The following is a 17,797-nucleotide window of genomic DNA, read 5'->3' on the forward strand; positions in this document are numbered from 1 at the left end:
AGCTTTTTTGGGGGGCCATACATAAGTCTCAGAGTTTCCAGAACAGTGTTAATTTCAATTATTCTGCTAGATCATATGCTCTAATTTAAGAATCAAAAAAATTTGATGGTAGGTAGCCTGACTACTTAAGGATTGTGCGAAGGCTGCCAGAACAGAATTGCTTGACTTTCTCATAGAAACCATTCTAGGCTGGCAAAGCTGGAAGGAACTATAGAGATCACAGTGTGAGCTCCTTGTTTTAAAGATGGAGAAACTGAGGCTCAGGATGTGACCTAGCCAAGGCCATATCAGGTTGGTGGTAGAACTGAGGCTAGGATCTCAGCCCCTTGACTCCCAACCCACTGCACTTTCTCCTGCCCCCAATTGATCTGTACACCTCAGTGCCCAGCTCTCTAGACTCCCACCTCATTCCCTCATGCCACTGACTCCCATTCTTGGCTAGGAGCTTGCTGGGGCCCAGACCTACTTGCAGAAGCTGCAGAAGATAGAGAAGAGCCCCAGGATCATGTTGGCCAGGGACAAGGCATTGGTAACATCCTTCCAGGAAAATTCATTCATCTGGGGGTGGATGTGATCTTCAGTCAGGAAGAAACTGGCAAGCTGACCTGGGCCCAAGGGGAGAGGAGAAAAGGGTTGCCAAGTTCAGAGAGTCCCAAAAGAGGCCCCCAAGGACCTGGGCGCTCCTGTTCCCATTGACCTCATCCCAGAAGGGCACCCTCCCAACACTGTTTCGCTGGCTGGAAAGAGGAAGGCAGGAGGTAGATGGAGGAGACCTAGGAGGTAAGACAAAGGTGCTAAAGATGAGGGCCTGGGAAAGTCTGACAGCAAAGCGAGTGAACCAGCACAACCATAGCTCTTACCCTTCTCTGATGGCACCCCTTGCCCTACAGCCCAGACCTCCCTCCAACCCATATGCTGACCCTCCTGGCACCCCATGGCTTGGGGTCCAAGGGGTAAGGTCCTTCCCTTTTCTGAGAGACAAGCCTTTCATCATAGAGACCTTTACCGTTGATGAGCTCTCCTTTTTTATTTTAATTACAAAGCTACTTTTAATAGTTTGGGGTAAGTGCCACAGGAATAAAAACACTGGGAAAGGGTAACCCCCTCACCCCCAGGAGTGGCCCGGGGGGAGAGAGGCTACCTGGCAGGAAGGAAGCACAAAGGGCCCACTGCAGACTCAGGCTCCTTTGTCCCGCAGGCCATGCTCACTCCCTCAGAAGGACAGAGCTGTGGCCGAGGTGCCCCAAGGTACTGGTCCTGACAAGCCCCAACAGCAGGCCCAGTTCCAGAAGGGAAGAGATGAGAAACAGAAAATGAATATGGGCAGCACTAAACAGTTCACAGGGCAATGTCACTGCATTCTCTTTTCTGATCCTGACAGCCTCCAGTAATGGTGCTAGCAATCTCCCCATTTCATTGGTGAGGAAACTGAGGTTCAGAGAAATGGAGATATTTGCTCAAAGTCACATATTAGGTGAGTGGAACCTAATCCTGCCTGTTTGATTCTAAATCTGGTGCTTCTTCTGCCAGGCGTATAATCTCAGCAGGAGAGGTCTGTGGGGCAGGGGGCAATGAGGGAGCTCAGATGGCCAGCCCAGGCCTGCCCCGGCCTCCTCACTCCTCCCAGCCTCCCTCAGCAGCAGTGCATTAGCTGGCCCTGCCCATTTTCACAGTCCCTCTGTCTCTGTTTTCACTCTAAGACCAAAGATGTGCACTCCTTACACATAAACTATGTGAAACTTTCTTTTGGAGAAAGAGCCCCAGTGCCCTCTGAAATACTGGTTGTAAACACGCTACCTGCAAACAGCAATTCTGCATGTGAGTAAAATATACAAGTTCTGGGGTGTTTTCATGTCTGTCTTCTCATTAAATCCTTACTCATTTTAGAGTGAGGAAGCTGAGACTCAGCCTCCATACAGTCCCAGGCCCTTTTGGTTTTGGCAAGAGCTAAAACAAATCATGGTTTAAACACTAATTATAGTTTAAACCATAAACACTGCCACCAAGATGTCAGAGGTTGCAAGGGGGCTGTACTTCTAGTTTGGGACTGGGAGTTTACCAGGGCAGCATGGTGGGGCTTACTGCTCCCACAGGCCAGCTTCTTCACCAAGGGGCATCAGAAGCTACACTGCTAAAGCCACTGGGACTCCTGAGACCTTGTCATGCCAGGGCACCTCAAAACCTAAGACAGAAAGCGATGCTTACCAGAGAAATCTGGAAGGAGAGAGGGCAAAGGACTGGATGCACACTCCCACCCCGCAAACTCTTCCCTCCTGGTCTGTCCTGGGTCTCAGGGCTGATCCCACCCAGCAAGACCAAATACTTCTGTTCCAGCCTAGCCCACTGGTGCCTGGAAAAGCAGCATCCTAGCCTCTCAGAGGCAGTTAGCAGATGCCTGGGGTATGTCTACCAATTACTAGATACGCCTCATCTGCACTATTTCATAGTTTGGGGGGGTTAATATTCAATTAATTTTCTACTATATTATCTCTTTCAGTCACAAGGCACTTTCACCTCTTTGGTTTCCAATGGCCCTATGAGGTCTGCCAGGTAAGGCAAAGAAGACAGAGAGAGGAAGAACCTTGCTCAAGGTCATACGGGAAGTGGCAAAAGACTTCCAACTTCACCTTACGTGTTCTTTCCTATTTACTCTGCTTTCTTATTTACTCTACTAACCAACAGGACTGATCATTGCATTTGTTGTAAGCTTAGACTGAGGGAGGTGCTGGGGAAAGCCCTTGGTCCCTGCCTTCATGGAACTTATAGTCTATCCAGGAAAACAAGACTCATGCATGCGTGGGAAGACTTACAGACTCAGTTCACAGTGGTAACTCATCCTACAGATGGGGAAACAGGTTTCAGGACAGTTAAGCAACTTGTCCCAGTAATTGGTGGAACCATTTGGAACTGGGCCTCCTCTTTCCCAATTAAATGCTATTTGCAGCAAAATGCACAGGTCCCAGCTGTGAAAGGATGTGGACCTGAGAGTAAGGGCTGTAGAAATTCAGAGAAAAAAAGGAACAATCCATACATTCAGCAAACATTCGGTCTTGGGACACAGAGAAGATTAAGACCTGGTCTTATCTCTCAAAAAGCTCAGTTTAGGGGAGGCATCCAACCCTGAACAGAAAAGAAGTGATGAGGCTGCTAAGGGAGCACAGAAGAGGGACCTCACCTGTCAGGGGTCTCAGAGAAGGCTTCTTAGAAGAGGGGAGTCAGAGCCAGGGCCTTGCACAGCAGTGGCCTGCAGACCAGATCATGTCACTCCCCAGCTCCTTGGAAACCATCAGTGGCTCCCCAGTGCCCTTGGGATGGAGTCCAATTCCTTCATTTGGTATGCAAGTCCTTTGTGAAGAAGCCCTGCTCAACTCTCAGCCTCCTCTCTCTTTTGCCCCTTGACCCCTTCTCTACACCCCACTCTGGTCTTGGATTGGGTGGTGGTCCTCTTGGGAAGCCTGACACCCCTGGCAAGCCTTGAGGTGCTCCTCCTCTGTACTGCCACAACTCCTTGTGCTCACCGTGTGACACTTGGCACTCTGTATTGGCACCGCTTATGTGGTCTTCCTCCTCTACTACAGGGGAAGTAACTTGAGTGCCGACCGAGGTCCCCTGTGCCGGGCATGAGGCCTGACAATAGAAGTTGTTCAATGATTGTTAAATTAATAGAGCACGCCAGTGCTTGCCCGAGATCCTCTCCCTGCACCAAATTACTCAGAGCCTGTCCAGCTTGTCTTATGAGAAGCCTTCTCAAAAAAGCTCTCAACAATCCAGCCCCTTCAACACACCAAGCATCTACCCAACACTTATGATCTTCCATTTACTCATTAAAAAGATTTATTTGCCAATGCCTGCTCTATGCCAGGCCTGTGTGTTCTGGGCACAGTGAGCATCCTCAAGAAGCTGGGAGTCTGGCAGCGGGGGCAGACGTGTGCAGGGACAGTGAAGGCAGTGTGGCAAGTGTTCTGTTAGACAAGGGGGTTGTCTGGTTGCTGAGGATGTCCAGGGGAAGACTAAGGCTGAGGTGGTGGCAGGGGAAGATTCCGCCATTGCAGTATTTAGGGAGGGTCTCTAAGCATCAACAAGGGGGGTACTTCTTGGCAAGGGTGCCAGCACAATACCGATGCAAAGTCGGCAGGGAGGCCACATTTGGATAAGCTGCTGTGACCTTGAATTGCAGCCTGTGGATAGGCAGTGATATAATTTATTTAGTAAGGAGGTGTCTTGGTCACACGCGGGCTGGGAGGGGAGAGACTGAAGAAAAGGAAATGAGCCGCGAGACTGGTGAGTGAGGAGAACGATTTGGGCGAGCAGAAATGGCAGACACTGGGGCTGCTTCCGGAAGAAGAGGGGAGGGTTGAGTATGACTCTGAGATGTCTCAGGAAAGGCTTGGCGGTGTTGGTTCCTTGTCCGGAAACCCTGGCGCATCACTGGAGCGAGAATATTCCAGGTGGTGCTGTCCCGCAGGGGCTGAGCCATAGGCAGAGTCACGCTGGTTAGAGACGCTCTGCCTCCCCCTCCCAGCTCCCACTCCCATCCCCATTAGAGGCCAGCATCCCCAACAGAGAGCTCGTCTATCTGAACTAGAGACACCAGGGATTCCCTCCCCGCCCGCCGTTCTGCGCCCAGACCGCGATGACAACCGCGACGCCCCCTCGAAAAGATGGACGAGACAGAGCCGGGGCTCGGCAACCGCACTTTGGCACAGCGCCTTCCCCCAGGGGCGTGGTCACCGACAGCACTGGGGGCAGGCTCACCAGCGATGCTGAAGACCTGAAGACGCTTACCTGGGGACTAGACATTCCTAGGTGGGGTGGGGGCCACACTCTCTCCCCGCTTCCTGTGCGGTGGGCGGGGGCCAGCCCAGGCGAGGGGGAGCCGCGCCGTCCCAAGCCTCTCACCCCTGGCTCTTAGCTCACAATCCCCGGGAGAACAGGGGAGGGGCAACGGGGCTGTAGTTGGCAGGGAAAGGGGCCTCAATTTACAGGGGCGCCCTAGGTCACGAAGTGGCGCGGCAGGCGGAATGGAGGATCTGAGAGGAGGGGACTAGTCTATCATGGCGAGTACGGAAAGGCTTGGCCAGGAAGAGACCAGAGCGCACGGTGTGTGGGAGGTGAGCTGGAAGTGAGTTGGGGGAGATAAGGCTGCAAAGGGATGCTGGGGTAAATTTGAAAATAGTAAATTTTAAGGAGGTACGTGACATGGTCGGGTTGGTTTAGAAAGATTATGTGGCAGCCAGTGTTGAGGAAGGCTCTGTAACACTGCGTGAGAGATGAGCAGGCCTGGAGTAAAGACATACTGTTGGACAGCAACAGAAAGGAATGGGAAGAAGTAGCCAGACCAGGAGCCATTGTGGGATGGAATCCCAAGAGTGTGTGTGTGTGTTGGGGTGGTGGTGGGGTGGTTAGAGCCTGTCTGAGGTATCCAGATTTGGCAACTGAAAGAATAGTGTGCCACAGAAAGAAACGTGTTACTACTGGGTAGGATCCCAAGCACCAGTGCTAACACCCACCCCACATTCTCTGACTACCCTATTGCTAAGAGAAGGTGTGGAGCTAGGAGGTCAGGAGACCCTTTGCCTCACCTTACAGCCTGGAGGGGGAAGACGGGTACAGGATCTAGTGTGTCCTGAGTGGCTACCAGCCATTAGGCACTGTGTTCAATGCTTTGCAGACATCATCATCTTACTGGATTTTCTCAAGTGCCCCTGAGGTTAGTATTAGCGTTCCCATTCTCCAGAAGAAATGGGGCATGAGCCGATTTTACTGAAGCTTACACTGTTATTAATTAGTGGAGCTGAGACCTGAACACGGTCTGACACTAAAGTCGCATCTAAGGTGTCTGAGAAACTACGAGGGAGATGCAAGATGGAAGCAACCAAAGCTGTGCTGAGTCCAAGTCCAAGAGTCAGGTCGGCTTCTTTCTATGGTTTGCATTTCTCTTCATTTGTCCAGGCCACATGGACCATTAAAGTGGCAAAATTAAAACTATCACATAATTATATTGCTGGCTTTAACTGTTAACCAGATTTACATTCCAGCTCTAACACTTAGCAGGTGCATAAAATTTGAACACATCACTGTAGTTTCCTGAACCTATTTCCTAATCTGTAAAAGAGGATTGCTGTGAGAATTAAATGAGATTACATGAGGTGCTCAGCACAGAGCAGAAGCTCAGTCGTCATCATTATCATTCTAAGGACTTGATCATGCATCTGTTAGCCTGGACATCCCCGCAGCTTCCTTCAGAAGAGAGAGGAAGCAGGGATAGCGAAGAAACACCTTCCTCCCCAACTGCTGGAAGTTTCGAGCTTCCTCCCTTCTGGAGCTCACAGAACAGCAGGGGGCTATGTGCACTTGCACTAACACGGTAGCCACAAGCCACATATGGCTCCTGAGCACTTGAAATGTGTCTAGTCCAAATTGAGACGTGCTGTACATTTACCAGAGTCTGAATAGTTTTTTTTAAAATGCAAAATAACTCACTAATAATTCTTGGTATTACTTGTTGAAATGTTAGTATTTACTAGTATATACTAGGTTAGTGTAAGTGTAAAGTTAATTCCATTTGTTTCTTTTTATTTTATGTAGCTGCTAAAAATTTTTAAATCACACATGTGGTTCATATTCTATTTCTATTAGCTGCATTGCCTTAGATCCTCTGCAGGATGTAAGTAAGTACAGAGCTGCAGATATCCATCCTTTCATCCATTAATAGAGCATTTGTTATGTGCCGGGCACTATGTTAGGTGCTAGGGGTATAGCAGTAAACAAGACCGACACTGCTTCTGCCCTCAGAGAACTTACACTCAAGTATGGGGCAAAGGCGATAATCACTGGTCGTGATAAGTGCTATGGAAATCAAAGCAGAGTCAGAAATATTTCGATGTGAAAGGAGTTGGTACTTCTGTTAGGGTGATCAGTGAAGTGATAATTTGAGCAGGAACCTGAATGATGAGAAGACACAAACCACGTAAAGATCTGAGAGGAATGTTCCAGGCAGATGGAACAGAAAATGCAAAGACCCTGGAGCAAGAATGAGCTTGACGTGTTAAAAGCACAGCACGGTCAGTGGGAACATGGTGAGCACTGAGAATGTGCTCACATTCTCACATGGAACCCTGGCAAGTTTGGACTTTAAGTATAATGAGAAATTTGGGGGTCACTTTTATAGAAGTGTTATAACCTGACTTATAGTTTTAAAAGATGATGCAGTTTCTACGGAAACAGACTGAAGGAGGATGAGAATGGAGGCAGGGAGGCAAGTTAGGAGGCTACTGCCTTAGTCCAGACTAGAGATGTTGGACTAAGGAGGGAGAGAGGGGCACAGGTGGTGAGCAGCAGTCAGATTTAGGATGTAATTTGAAGACAGAGCTGAGAAGACTTGCTGATTGGTATGGGAAGAACAAATAGAATCAGGATGATTTAGGTTTTTGGCTTCAGCAGCAGTGTGTACATAGGTACTGATGGAAACAGAGGACTGGTGATCAAACAGATTTGGGGTATAACTCAAGACTCATTTTTGACACGTTAGGTTTGTAATTTACATCAAGTTGGGCTGCTGGATAAATGAAGTCTGCATGAAACTCAGGGAGACATCAGGGCTGGAGACACATGTGACTCAGCAGCATTTGAGTGGCATTTAAAGCCATGGGAAATGATTAGATCACCAAGGAGAGAAAGAAAAGTGGGCCAAGGACATGACTCCAGAGCAGTCCAAGATGCAAGTGTCAGGAGACAGAAAAGATGCAGTCAAAGAAGTAGGAGAATAGCAGGATGGTTATATTCCAAATCAAAATGAAGAAAAAAAGCTTTCAAGTAGTGAGTGGCCCACTGAACCAAACGTTGTTTTGGACTACAGAAATCTAATTACTCCAGGCACTTTAGTAGCTCCTTCCTCTCAAGCTCTGGCTCCTTAAGGGAATGAGCCCTATCTTGCATACGTGTATGTGTCCGGGTTGGGGGCAGGGGCGCTGCACATGGGCTTTAGTGCCAGAGATGTGGGCTCCGTTGCTTGTAAGTTGTGTGACCTTAGGTGACTTCTCAGGACCTTGATACATACCCTCTGCATGCTCAGCACTAAATGCTCTTGTGCACTGCTCCTACAGCATCCCATATGCACGTGTTACTCTATCGCTTTTGAATTTTAACTTCTTCGCACTTCTATGGAGAGGTCCTATTTTGTCCTAATCGACCAAAGCAGGTTATTGTTACGGCCATGGTCAGACGGAATCAAACAGGAATGTCTGAACTTGACTCTACCACTCTGTTTAACTTTGGGCCGCTTGCTTAATCTCTGAGATGCTCCAGCTCTGTAAAACAGGAATACTACATAATACCTCATAGATGGTGGATTATATAAAGATTAAATCAGGTAATGGGTATGCCTGGCAGAATAAAAGCTCACTACACAGTATGCATCATTCTTGTATCTGCAACACCAATACTCTCAACGCTTGTAGATTAATGATACCTTGAAAAGGTAAGGACACAGCATGCCTTCTTCCCCCCACTTCTAGAACCCTAAGGTAGAGAAAGGAGGTACAGTTAGCCAATACTCATACCCTGTAAACCTGGTGGAACCTGGGCAGGGCCAGTGCAGTGGATTGTTGAAGCAAATACAGACTGCTAATTATTCTGGGAAATATCAGAGATGTCTTCCTCTTCCATGTTTTGTTGGGTGGATCCCTACCATCCACACACTCAAGCCAGAAATATAAGCATTATCCAAGATTCTTTCCTTCCACTCATCCTGCTACACTGTATTAGTTAACAAGATGGCAATCCACTGTACTTTCAAAATGCCGTACTTCATTAAGCCTAGGATGCTACCCATTGCTAAGACACACCACTGTTTTATGTAGCTGAAAGAAAAAATGCTGCCACTTAAAATGATGAGATACTCCTGACTTCTAGAAGCATCTAGGTCTCAGATATTAAAATGTGAGGGAAGAAAAGTACATCTTACAACTGATGAAATATGTCAACTCTCATTCCAGCACCATCTTAGTTCAGATCTCTATCGTCTCTTGCCCAGACTAGGATGTAGGCCCCTGATGATTTTCCCTCCACTCATCCTCTGCTGCCAAAATGAGGTTTCTAAAAGGCCAATTTTACCAACTCCCTACTCCCAATCCTTCACCTGGCTCTTCTCTCATATCCCCTGGCCCATATTCTTCACTTTAAACTGGATGCAATACCCCAAATGTCAAATTACATCTTGTCAATGTCCCTCACGTTATTTTTTTTTTGTCTAGAATTGATCCTATTCATCATCTACCTATCTCCTAGCCGTTAGAAGAGTGTTCTAGCCAGTACATATCTCACTCCACCCCTCCTGACTGGCAGGATTACTCTGGTTGATACGACTTCAGTGGATATCCCTTTGTTCATTCACAATAAAACTCCATCCCAAAATGGACCCTACCCCCACCCTCAGAGACAACTTTACTACAGAGCAGAAAATTGAAGCCTCCAAACAGGCTTTTTTGTTTTTCAACACCAAGCAGGTGTCAGCTCCTCCTCTTCTCAAATTCTCGAAGCTGAGTTAGGTACCCCTCCCCGGTGGTCCATGATATCCCATGCATACCTCTATCACAGCCCTTCTTATACTATGTTGTAATGACTGACTTGCTTCACCCCCCACCCCAGACCGTGAGCTTCTTGGAAACAGGGACCTGTCTTATTTAGCTGTGTTATTCTCAAAAATCTGCAACCTAGAAGGCACTTATTACTTAATAATAACTGGATGGGTACATGGACAGGTAAATGAAAAATGGTTACTGTACATAACCACTGGGTCCTAGTCCCCCATTCTGAGATGCTGCCTCCAAAATCACTTCACAATGCCACTCACTTTCCCTAAGCTTGGAAACTGGCTTAACCAGGAAAGTACAATGGCACCACCTGGTGGTCAGTGTAGGGAGCACACCTTATAGAACAAAAGAAAGTTTTTAGTTTTTTGGGTTTTTTGGTTCTTGTTGTTTTTAAGTGGATGTACTAGAACTTGAACCCAGGACCTTGGTCATGCTAAGCATGTGCTCTACCACTGAGCTACATCCACCGCTCTGAAAGTTTGCTTTTGAATCACTGCTCATTTCTGCTCCAGTGGTTAGGAACTGTCAAGGGTAAGGTGGATTTGTAGCAGCATTCACAACAATTTAAAATGCAATATCCTTTGTAACAAAGTTAAAAAAAAAAAAAAAGAGTGAGGTGGATTTGCATTTCAAAAGATCACGCTGATGACTTTATGCAGAATGGACTGGAGACGGGAACAGAGGAGGAAGCAGGGACAACAGCGGGGAGGATATTCTGTCAGAGCAGAGAGCCACGTCCAAATCTGTGACTCCAACACCACCAACTTAACCATTGTAATTTTGCCTCTTTTACCCACAACTTTTCCTTTCTCCCTCTCAACTGAGCACTATGGGAGAAAGGTTCTAAGATTCAACGATTTCTGCCTTCTGGTATTCATGCTCTTTGGTCATTCCCTCCCTTCAGATGAGGACACAGGGCTGGCAAGTAATTCGACAGCAGCCTTGTGAGAAACCCTGAAGCAGAGGACCCAGTACCTGAACTTCTGACCCACAGAAATTACGAAATAATAAATGGGTGTTGTTTTAGGCCACTAAGTTTGTGGTAATTTACACAGCAATAGATAATAAAACACCTACTCAAAATGGGCTATTACCATGCAAGTGAGAACCTTCTGAAAACCTGAGAAACTTTCCGTAGTTAGAGTCAACTACTGTACTAGTGTGTGTGTGTCTCATTCCCTGGAGCATCTCACCCTGTGAACTGAGCGACCAAGTACCATCTGTGTGACCTTGTCAGAATCCAGCCCCACCTGTGCTCGGCCCTGGCCAACCACTTACAGCTCACGAGGAATGAAGCTTGTAAGAAAAGGCCATGAGCACCAGGATGAGGTTGTGGTATTACCAAGCAGACCAGCACAAGAGACATTCATCCCCAGAGAGGAACCTGGCAGTCGTGGTTTCGAGCACACATCTCTCACTCCTTTTACCGCATGTTGTGATAGATTATATGGCACTGAGGGGAAGTAAAGCAATGCTGGATACACGGTCAATTAGTTAATTCCACTGAACAGACAAGTAGTGAGGTAGAATCCCACAAGGGCTCAGTCAGAATCAGCATAAAAACTCAGCCAAAGAGCCTCTAAATTCCTTAATAATCCAGGTCAAAATGAGTTTTAATCTGAGTTAACTCCTAACCAACAGGCTGGCTGTTTTTCTTGTTTCTCACCCGCTGCACTATTCTCTCTTCCATAATATTCTGAAGTTGCCATTTAGTGGATTTTTCATGCTGCAGATGGCTGATCTCTGGATCTCCAGCTCAGTGAGGCTAGAGAGTGGATTCATACCATGGTTAGCAGCAGCCTCCAACATCTCTTCCAAGTCTAAAATTCTGTGAGTTTAGAGGCTGAACCTGACCAAAACCCAAAACCTGGCCATTGCTACTGCCTCAGTTTCTCCGGGCATCCTATCTTGACAGAAAGAGCAGAATGGGGCAAGCCAAACCTCATCAACAGTGCAGAAATAGCAGAATCACACACCCTCTCTCACTAGCCAAGCCAAGTTGTTTATCATCCTCCAGTACCCAATATTCTGCTTCCCAGATGAATCTGAAGCTGGGGTTACACCAACTGTTAAATAGCCTCAACCCTAATCTTAAACACTTTCAGTTACAAAAAGGCTAATAACAGTCCTCTCCGGGAAATGACTCGGTAACCTTTTTGTGGAAAGAAGAAACTCTTCTTTCTCTAATGGTGTGACTTATGGGAGAACAGATGGAGATAATGGAGAAAGAAAGTACACTGGCCAGTGCTATGCAACTGACTGGTTTCATATCTATGACCCAGAGAGGATCCCCAAAGAGACTGATATGATTCTTCATCATCCCAACTAAAAGTAGTAACGACAGCATTTACATTCACAGAGGATCGCCTTCCAAGTTCATGATTCACCTACATGCCACTTCCCATCAAGGCAGACATTGGAGAAACAAGGAGGTGACTGGTCCTTGTCGTGACAGCGTTTGTCAGAGTCCACTCTCAGTGGAACTGAACCCCTGGAAGCTGGGTTCAGTGCTTGAAGGCAGAGCCACTGGCTGGCTTAGCAACTTGTTCACAATGCTGATTTTAGCATCTTGCTTCTCAATGTCCTCGTACGGAGTCCAGGACAAGTCATGCTGTAGCTTGTAGGCACCAAGGAAGTCATGTGGACAGCTTGTCCCCCATTCCTAGAGAAGGCAAAGGAGTCAGTTCTGATCAAGGTGTAAAGAAACTGAGTGCATTTCCTAATTATGTCTCAAATTTCTCTTTTGGTTTTTCATTTCAGACCGGTCAGAATCATTCTTGGAAAGCATTACATTACATGCCAGATACCTCTCTTAACAGAGGTAATGACTGTGAAATAATTTAAGCACCTGTATATCTTTTAGAGCCATGTCTGAGCTCACGCCACCTCCAATTTTCTAGGAAACCATTTACCAACTACTATGCCTACATTTTCTCTCACTCTCTCTCTCTCACACACACACACACACCAAGAATTTCTCAAAGACTGGAGTAGATTTTTGTGCAAAAAATAAATGTTCCTACCTTTGGAGAAATAATGGAAAAATACTGCTGACCACTCTCCCGTTTATAAAGGTAGTAAATGTTGCCAGGTTTTTTCACTATATTACAAGCCACATGGTGCAAGTCAGCATCTCTGCGAGCATCTTCCAATACCTAAGAGCCACAGAAATGTAACAAATTAGGTATCAGAGGTAACAGGCTCATAGTCAACGATCATCCCACTCAACATCTGCAATCTGCTCAGTGCTAAGGATCCTGCTCCCCAATAGCAATGAATCACTACTGAGATCCAGATGATACTGAGGAGACAAAAGTTAGACTGGGTTACGCTACTGTGCTGTAAAAATGCCTTTAGAAAAATATTTCAAAATGTTGAGTATTATTGGCTTTGAGCAGTTTTTAAATTTCTTTCCAATTTTTCTGTAGTAAGTACATTTCTTTTATAACTGAAAACATATTTTTCCCTTAAAATACTTTGCCTTACTGAACTTTCTCTCAGTGAAAAACTTACACTTAACCTCTTGGGCTTATGCTCTTTCACTCAACATTTCTATATTCCTAGGAGGTACTGAAAACAAGTAAGTTACAATGATTTATAAGCAAGTTCAGTCAATCCTGTGGACTAAATGAAGAAATGAAAGCCGAGCTAAAGCCATCTCTTACCTTCCTGGCTTGTTCGTGCAGATGTTCGATTTGCTCGGCTATGACTGTCAGCTTGTTGGTGGCGTTTGCTCGGATGAACTCATCAGCCTAAGAGTGAGAAAAAAACGAACTGTGGGTCGAAAAAGGGTAAGATTTCTAGGACGCCCTTACTTAGATCCCAAAGTGAAGTTACGTCCACATCTTTGCTTATGCCTCAAATAGTCTTCCCGTTCTCACCATTCCCCCGTGAATGCCCACTCAGCCCCAGGCCGAGCTCCGACAGCTCTGCTTATGAGAAGCCAATGCTGACGTGGCCCCATACCACAGAATGAAGTGCTCCTTCTTTTCTACTTCCCAAAGCTTCTACCGTTTTCACTCTAGATTCTAGTCACACTCAAATTTTCCAGTCCTCCAACATCCCCTGCTCTCTCTTGCTTGCAAATGATACTGAACATGCCCTCTCCTCTACCCAACATGTTTCCCCTATTGCTCTTCTGCCTAACTCCACTTATTCCTCACGCTGCCATTATTTTCCATGTTTAAACATTTCTGAAATCAGGGATGCATCTTACAATGAAAATCCAAAGACACCTGTGGTCTGCCTCTTACCATCTGCTGTACAGGCATCTAGCTGTATAGAGAAAGTATCTGTTAACCTGACCACTATCTCAGTTGAATTTACATCACACTTAATTATATTTTAACTTGTACTTGCACTCCTAATTGTTATTTAAAGTGTATTTTTAAAAATTGCACCATAATGTAGACCTGAAACAATTATTATGTACACAGAAGACTGCCTATCATGTGCTAGGAAATTCAACTGAAGGCACCGGAAATTGCTTAAAATAAATCAACTAACTTTCAAAGCTAGGAGAGACTGGTGTGACCAATTCATGTATTGGGAAGAGTTATCACTCAGGCATCAGATGACTTTCATGAAAAGCTGATTAACTTCTAGTGTTACACAATTAAGTGAAGAAAAACAAATTGAGAGGTTAAAGTTGAACTAAGAAATATTAAGAGAATTTGCTGGTTGGCTGAGGAAGCATAACATAAAGGTCAGGTATAAACCAGTGTTATGAGTGAACAGAAACAACTAAGTAGGTTGAGTCAATCATTTATCTGTTCAAATATATACTTAACAACTACTGTGTGTCAGACACCATGCCAGGCACTGGACACACCAGCAGACATGAGAAAGAGGTCCCTGCCTTCATTAAGATAATAGTCTAATGCAACTGTCTTCTAGAATATGAAGCAAGTCACATTATGTAATTTTAAATTTTCTAGCCGTGCTGAAAGTAAAAATAAGTAAAATTAATTACAATGATACATTTAACTCAATATATCAAAAGACATTCTCACTTCAACATGTAATCAATATAAAAATTGTTAATGAGACATTTTACATTTCATACTAACTGCGTATTTTATATTCACATCACAAATCAATTTAGATGCCAAGTTTTCATTGGAAAAACCTGATCTGTAGTTAGACTTCATAAAATTTAAATTGAAAGAGTAGATTCACACATCCAAGTTGTTCCAAATATACTTAAGTTTCCAAAAATTGAATCAATTACCAGGTTTTAAAGTTTTAATTACTTGAAATCACATAAAATTTAAAATTCAGTTTCTCAGTTGCACTAACCATATATTCCAAGGTTCAACAGCCACATGTAGCTAGTGGCTACCATACTGCACTGCACAGCACAGCTCTAGTGAGTAACAAATACAGACACCAAAAAGAAAAATCATTAAACTTAGTGTTGTATGTACTTGGAATTATGATGTTGTTATGAAGGAAATAACCACAATATGTGGTAGAAGCAGATCAAATATAACGAATGAAGCAAATGGTTTAGTAACAGGGAGTGGTAAGGACTGCAGGAATTAGAATGCATGTGTAGTCTGGAGGCATTCAAATTTAACTGAATAATACTGTCATTTGGATGAGGTGGGGTATAACCCTCTAGAGTCAAAAAAGCCTAATCAAGGATGTGACATTTGACTTGAGTCTGAATGAAAGGGCCAGCCATGCAAAAAACTGAAGCAGCAGCTTCCAGGCATTTCTGAGGCCAGTGCAGCTCAAGGGTAGTTACTGAGGGGAGATGTGAAAAAGAGGGCAGAGACGAGATCACGCAAGGCTTTATGGCTCCTGATATAAGAATTTGCCTTCTGTTCCAAGGACAATGTGGCCATGAGAGAGTGAGGTGGTTCCTAGGGCTAAGACAGTTCTGGGTTAGAAGCGGCCTTACAATATATCTCCTTTTTCTTAAGGTGGCAACAAATCTGTTCCTTGTAAACAAAAGAGGCTAATTAAAACAGAACTAAGGGAAAGAGTACCTATAATTATCAAGCACAAACTCTGGCCTTAATCACTCTGAGGTCTTTTACTCATTTACTACCTCATTTAACTCTTGTAACACCTTATGAAGGTATCTTCACTTTCTCATTTTAGGAATTAGACTCAGACTGGTGAAGCGACCTGTCCAAGGTTTCATAGCTCATAAATGGCAGTTGAAGATTTCAACACAGATCAGGCTGGTTCTAAATTTCATGTCTTAATCCCAGGGCTCCCAAGCTTTCTGAACACACGTTAATGTCAAATGGCAGGTAAGAAATCAGTCCTGCTAGAAAGTACGTTTCAGTACACAGGCAGTAAATATGCTTCATCCAATTTGTTTGTCTCCAGAGTGTTTTTCCATCAGTTTCTCAAAGACTAATACTGGAAACATGAAGGCAGCACAACAATGCATCCTCTATATTTCACTAGATTGATTATAGGCTGAAGGACAAAAACCGTGTTACTTCTTTCTTTGTTTTAGGCCACTGTAATAAACATAATGGTCACTTGGTAACCCAATGAAAATGTGTGCCAAAGATCTGACCCTGGGAGCCTCACTCCCAATAAGTGATCTGATTAAACAGACACATAATGTTCTCCTAACCCATAGTTATACTTGGCTTCCTACCTCTCTAGAAAAGAGAAAGCACAAGGTTTAATCACAGATTTCCTAAGTATTTGAGTATTTCTTAATTTTTAAAAAAACTGAAGTACAGAGATGTATATATAACAGAACTTAAGCACATTCATTATTAAATATTTTTGAGCAAAACGAAGGCCTTTAACACAACCAAGGCCAAATGTGATAGTGTATACAAGGATGAGGGAATATCGTACGCTTTGAAGCAGCCAAGGCCCTGTATCTGTACATACTGAAGAGGGTTCTACAACTGGAAGTCCTGGTAAGAAAGATTAGATGAAATTTGGTTTTTCAAGAACTTTAGATCTAGGAGCTCTCCTAGTTCAAACCCTGGATTTTACAGATAAAGACACTGAGGTCCAGAGAAATGTAATTTACCTCAAGTCACAGTGTAAGTTAGTATCAAAACTGGGATTAATTGTAAAATGATTATAAATCAATAAAAAAAGTTAAAAAAAAAACTGGGATTAAAACTCAGGTGTCCAAATTCCCAGTGTTTTTTCTCTTATTTCACATTTCAGTCTTATTTTACTTCTTTTGGCAGTCAGTGTCTAAGCGCTGGGCTTGGGAATACGGTGTCCAGAGAATGAGGACAGAGGACAAAACCTACAGTCCTTGCCCTTAAGATGTTAAGTTCTACAATCCCTCAGGTCACAGGTACGGAAGCAGTTTAAAGTGGACTGTGCATCCCTGCAGAACAGCGTTACAGTGATATCGAAACTTCCCTGGAAACTTCTCACTTCTCTTCACGTGTCAGATAGGAAGAATAACTACTGCCCACCTCACAGGGCTGTCCTAAGGCCCAAATGAAATCATGAATATTGACAGTACCGCACAAACCTTCCCACGAAGGGAGATTATGGGCAGTCAAGTTGCAGCTGAAGGAGTGTTTATTCTCAGATCAGAGTTCGAGTCAGGCCACCGACTCGCAGTGACCATCAGTTCTCCCCGCGTGTAAAATGGAGACAAGAACAGATGCTACCCCACACTAAGCGGCTGGAAGGTCTGAGCCCTAAGACGCACGACCAAACGTGCACGGAAGACGGTCTTTACTTCCCCCGCCGCGCCTCCTCACCTTCTGCACCTGCTCTGCGAGCGCCACGAGGTCTAAGGGGTCCCCGGCCCGGTGGGTGTGGTAGGGGCTCACCAGGGCCAGGCCGCCGGGGTTTGGCGTGAGCTCCACCAGGGCTCCTGCGACACATACCCAGGAACACAGGCCGTGAGCGCCCGCCCTCGGCCTCCCGCCGAGCCCGGCAGACTAGCTGCTCCGGGAGGGCTTCTTCTCCCCTCCTGACTCCCGCCCCGCCTACCTCCCCGACCTGCAGCCAACTGAACTCGGTTTTCTGTGACTCCTTCGGTCAGCCCGGGCGTCGCAGCGTCTTCCATGACAGCGTCGCGTCCTCCCTACTACCCCGGCGGCGCGAGGCGGCAGAGCATGCGCATAAAGGCCCGTGGGCGGAGCTTCCGTATTCCCTGGCCATTGGGCGTCGGAGCTGCCTGGAGCTCGGAGGCGGGGCTCCTGCTGACGCGCAGGGTTCCGCTGAGGGGCGGAGTCCAGGCTGAAGGGAGG

General features: G+C 45.6%; 2 protein-coding genes across 5 annotated transcripts in view; both read right to left on the reverse strand.

Moving 5' to 3' along the window:
* Window positions 1-10,925, reverse strand: part of TMEM269 (transmembrane protein 269) — a 27,097-nt gene extending 16,172 nt beyond the window's left edge. For 2 of the 3 annotated variants that reach the window (XM_074376679.1, XM_045520221.2), the window contains exon 1: window positions 467-4,765. In XM_074376679.1, coding sequence (XP_074232780.1) covers window positions 467-558 — 92 coding nt within the window. In that variant the 5' untranslated portion in view covers window positions 559-4,765. Of the gene's footprint in view, window positions 1-466; window positions 4,766-4,785 lie in introns of those variants that run through there. The other variant, XM_074376678.1, reaches the window with a different exon arrangement.
* A 650-nt stretch (window positions 10,926-11,575) lies between these two features.
* Window positions 11,576-17,675, reverse strand: C13H1orf50 (chromosome 13 C1orf50 homolog). Of its 2 annotated transcripts, none has more exons than XM_010959760.3 (5): window positions 17,547-17,675; window positions 17,303-17,418; window positions 13,259-13,345; window positions 12,617-12,748; window positions 11,576-12,255 (listed from the first exon to the last, which is right to left on the reverse strand). In XM_010959760.3, the coding sequence occupies exons 1-5, from the start codon at window positions 17,611-17,613 to the stop codon at window positions 12,055-12,057; spliced, it is 603 nt and encodes a 200-aa protein (XP_010958062.2). In that variant the 5' UTR covers window positions 17,614-17,675; the 3' UTR covers window positions 11,576-12,054. The 2 variants fall into 2 exon arrangements, with proteins under 2 accessions (XP_010958062.2, XP_010958061.2); XM_010959759.3 differs by having other exon boundaries at window positions 17,538-17,666.
* Between the last annotated feature and the right edge of the window lie 122 nt (window positions 17,676-17,797).

This window comes from Camelus bactrianus, chromosome 13, assembly GCF_048773025.1.
Source record: "Camelus bactrianus isolate YW-2024 breed Bactrian camel chromosome 13, ASM4877302v1, whole genome shotgun sequence".
Lineage (NCBI taxonomy): Eukaryota > Metazoa > Chordata > Mammalia > Artiodactyla > Camelidae > Camelus > Camelus bactrianus.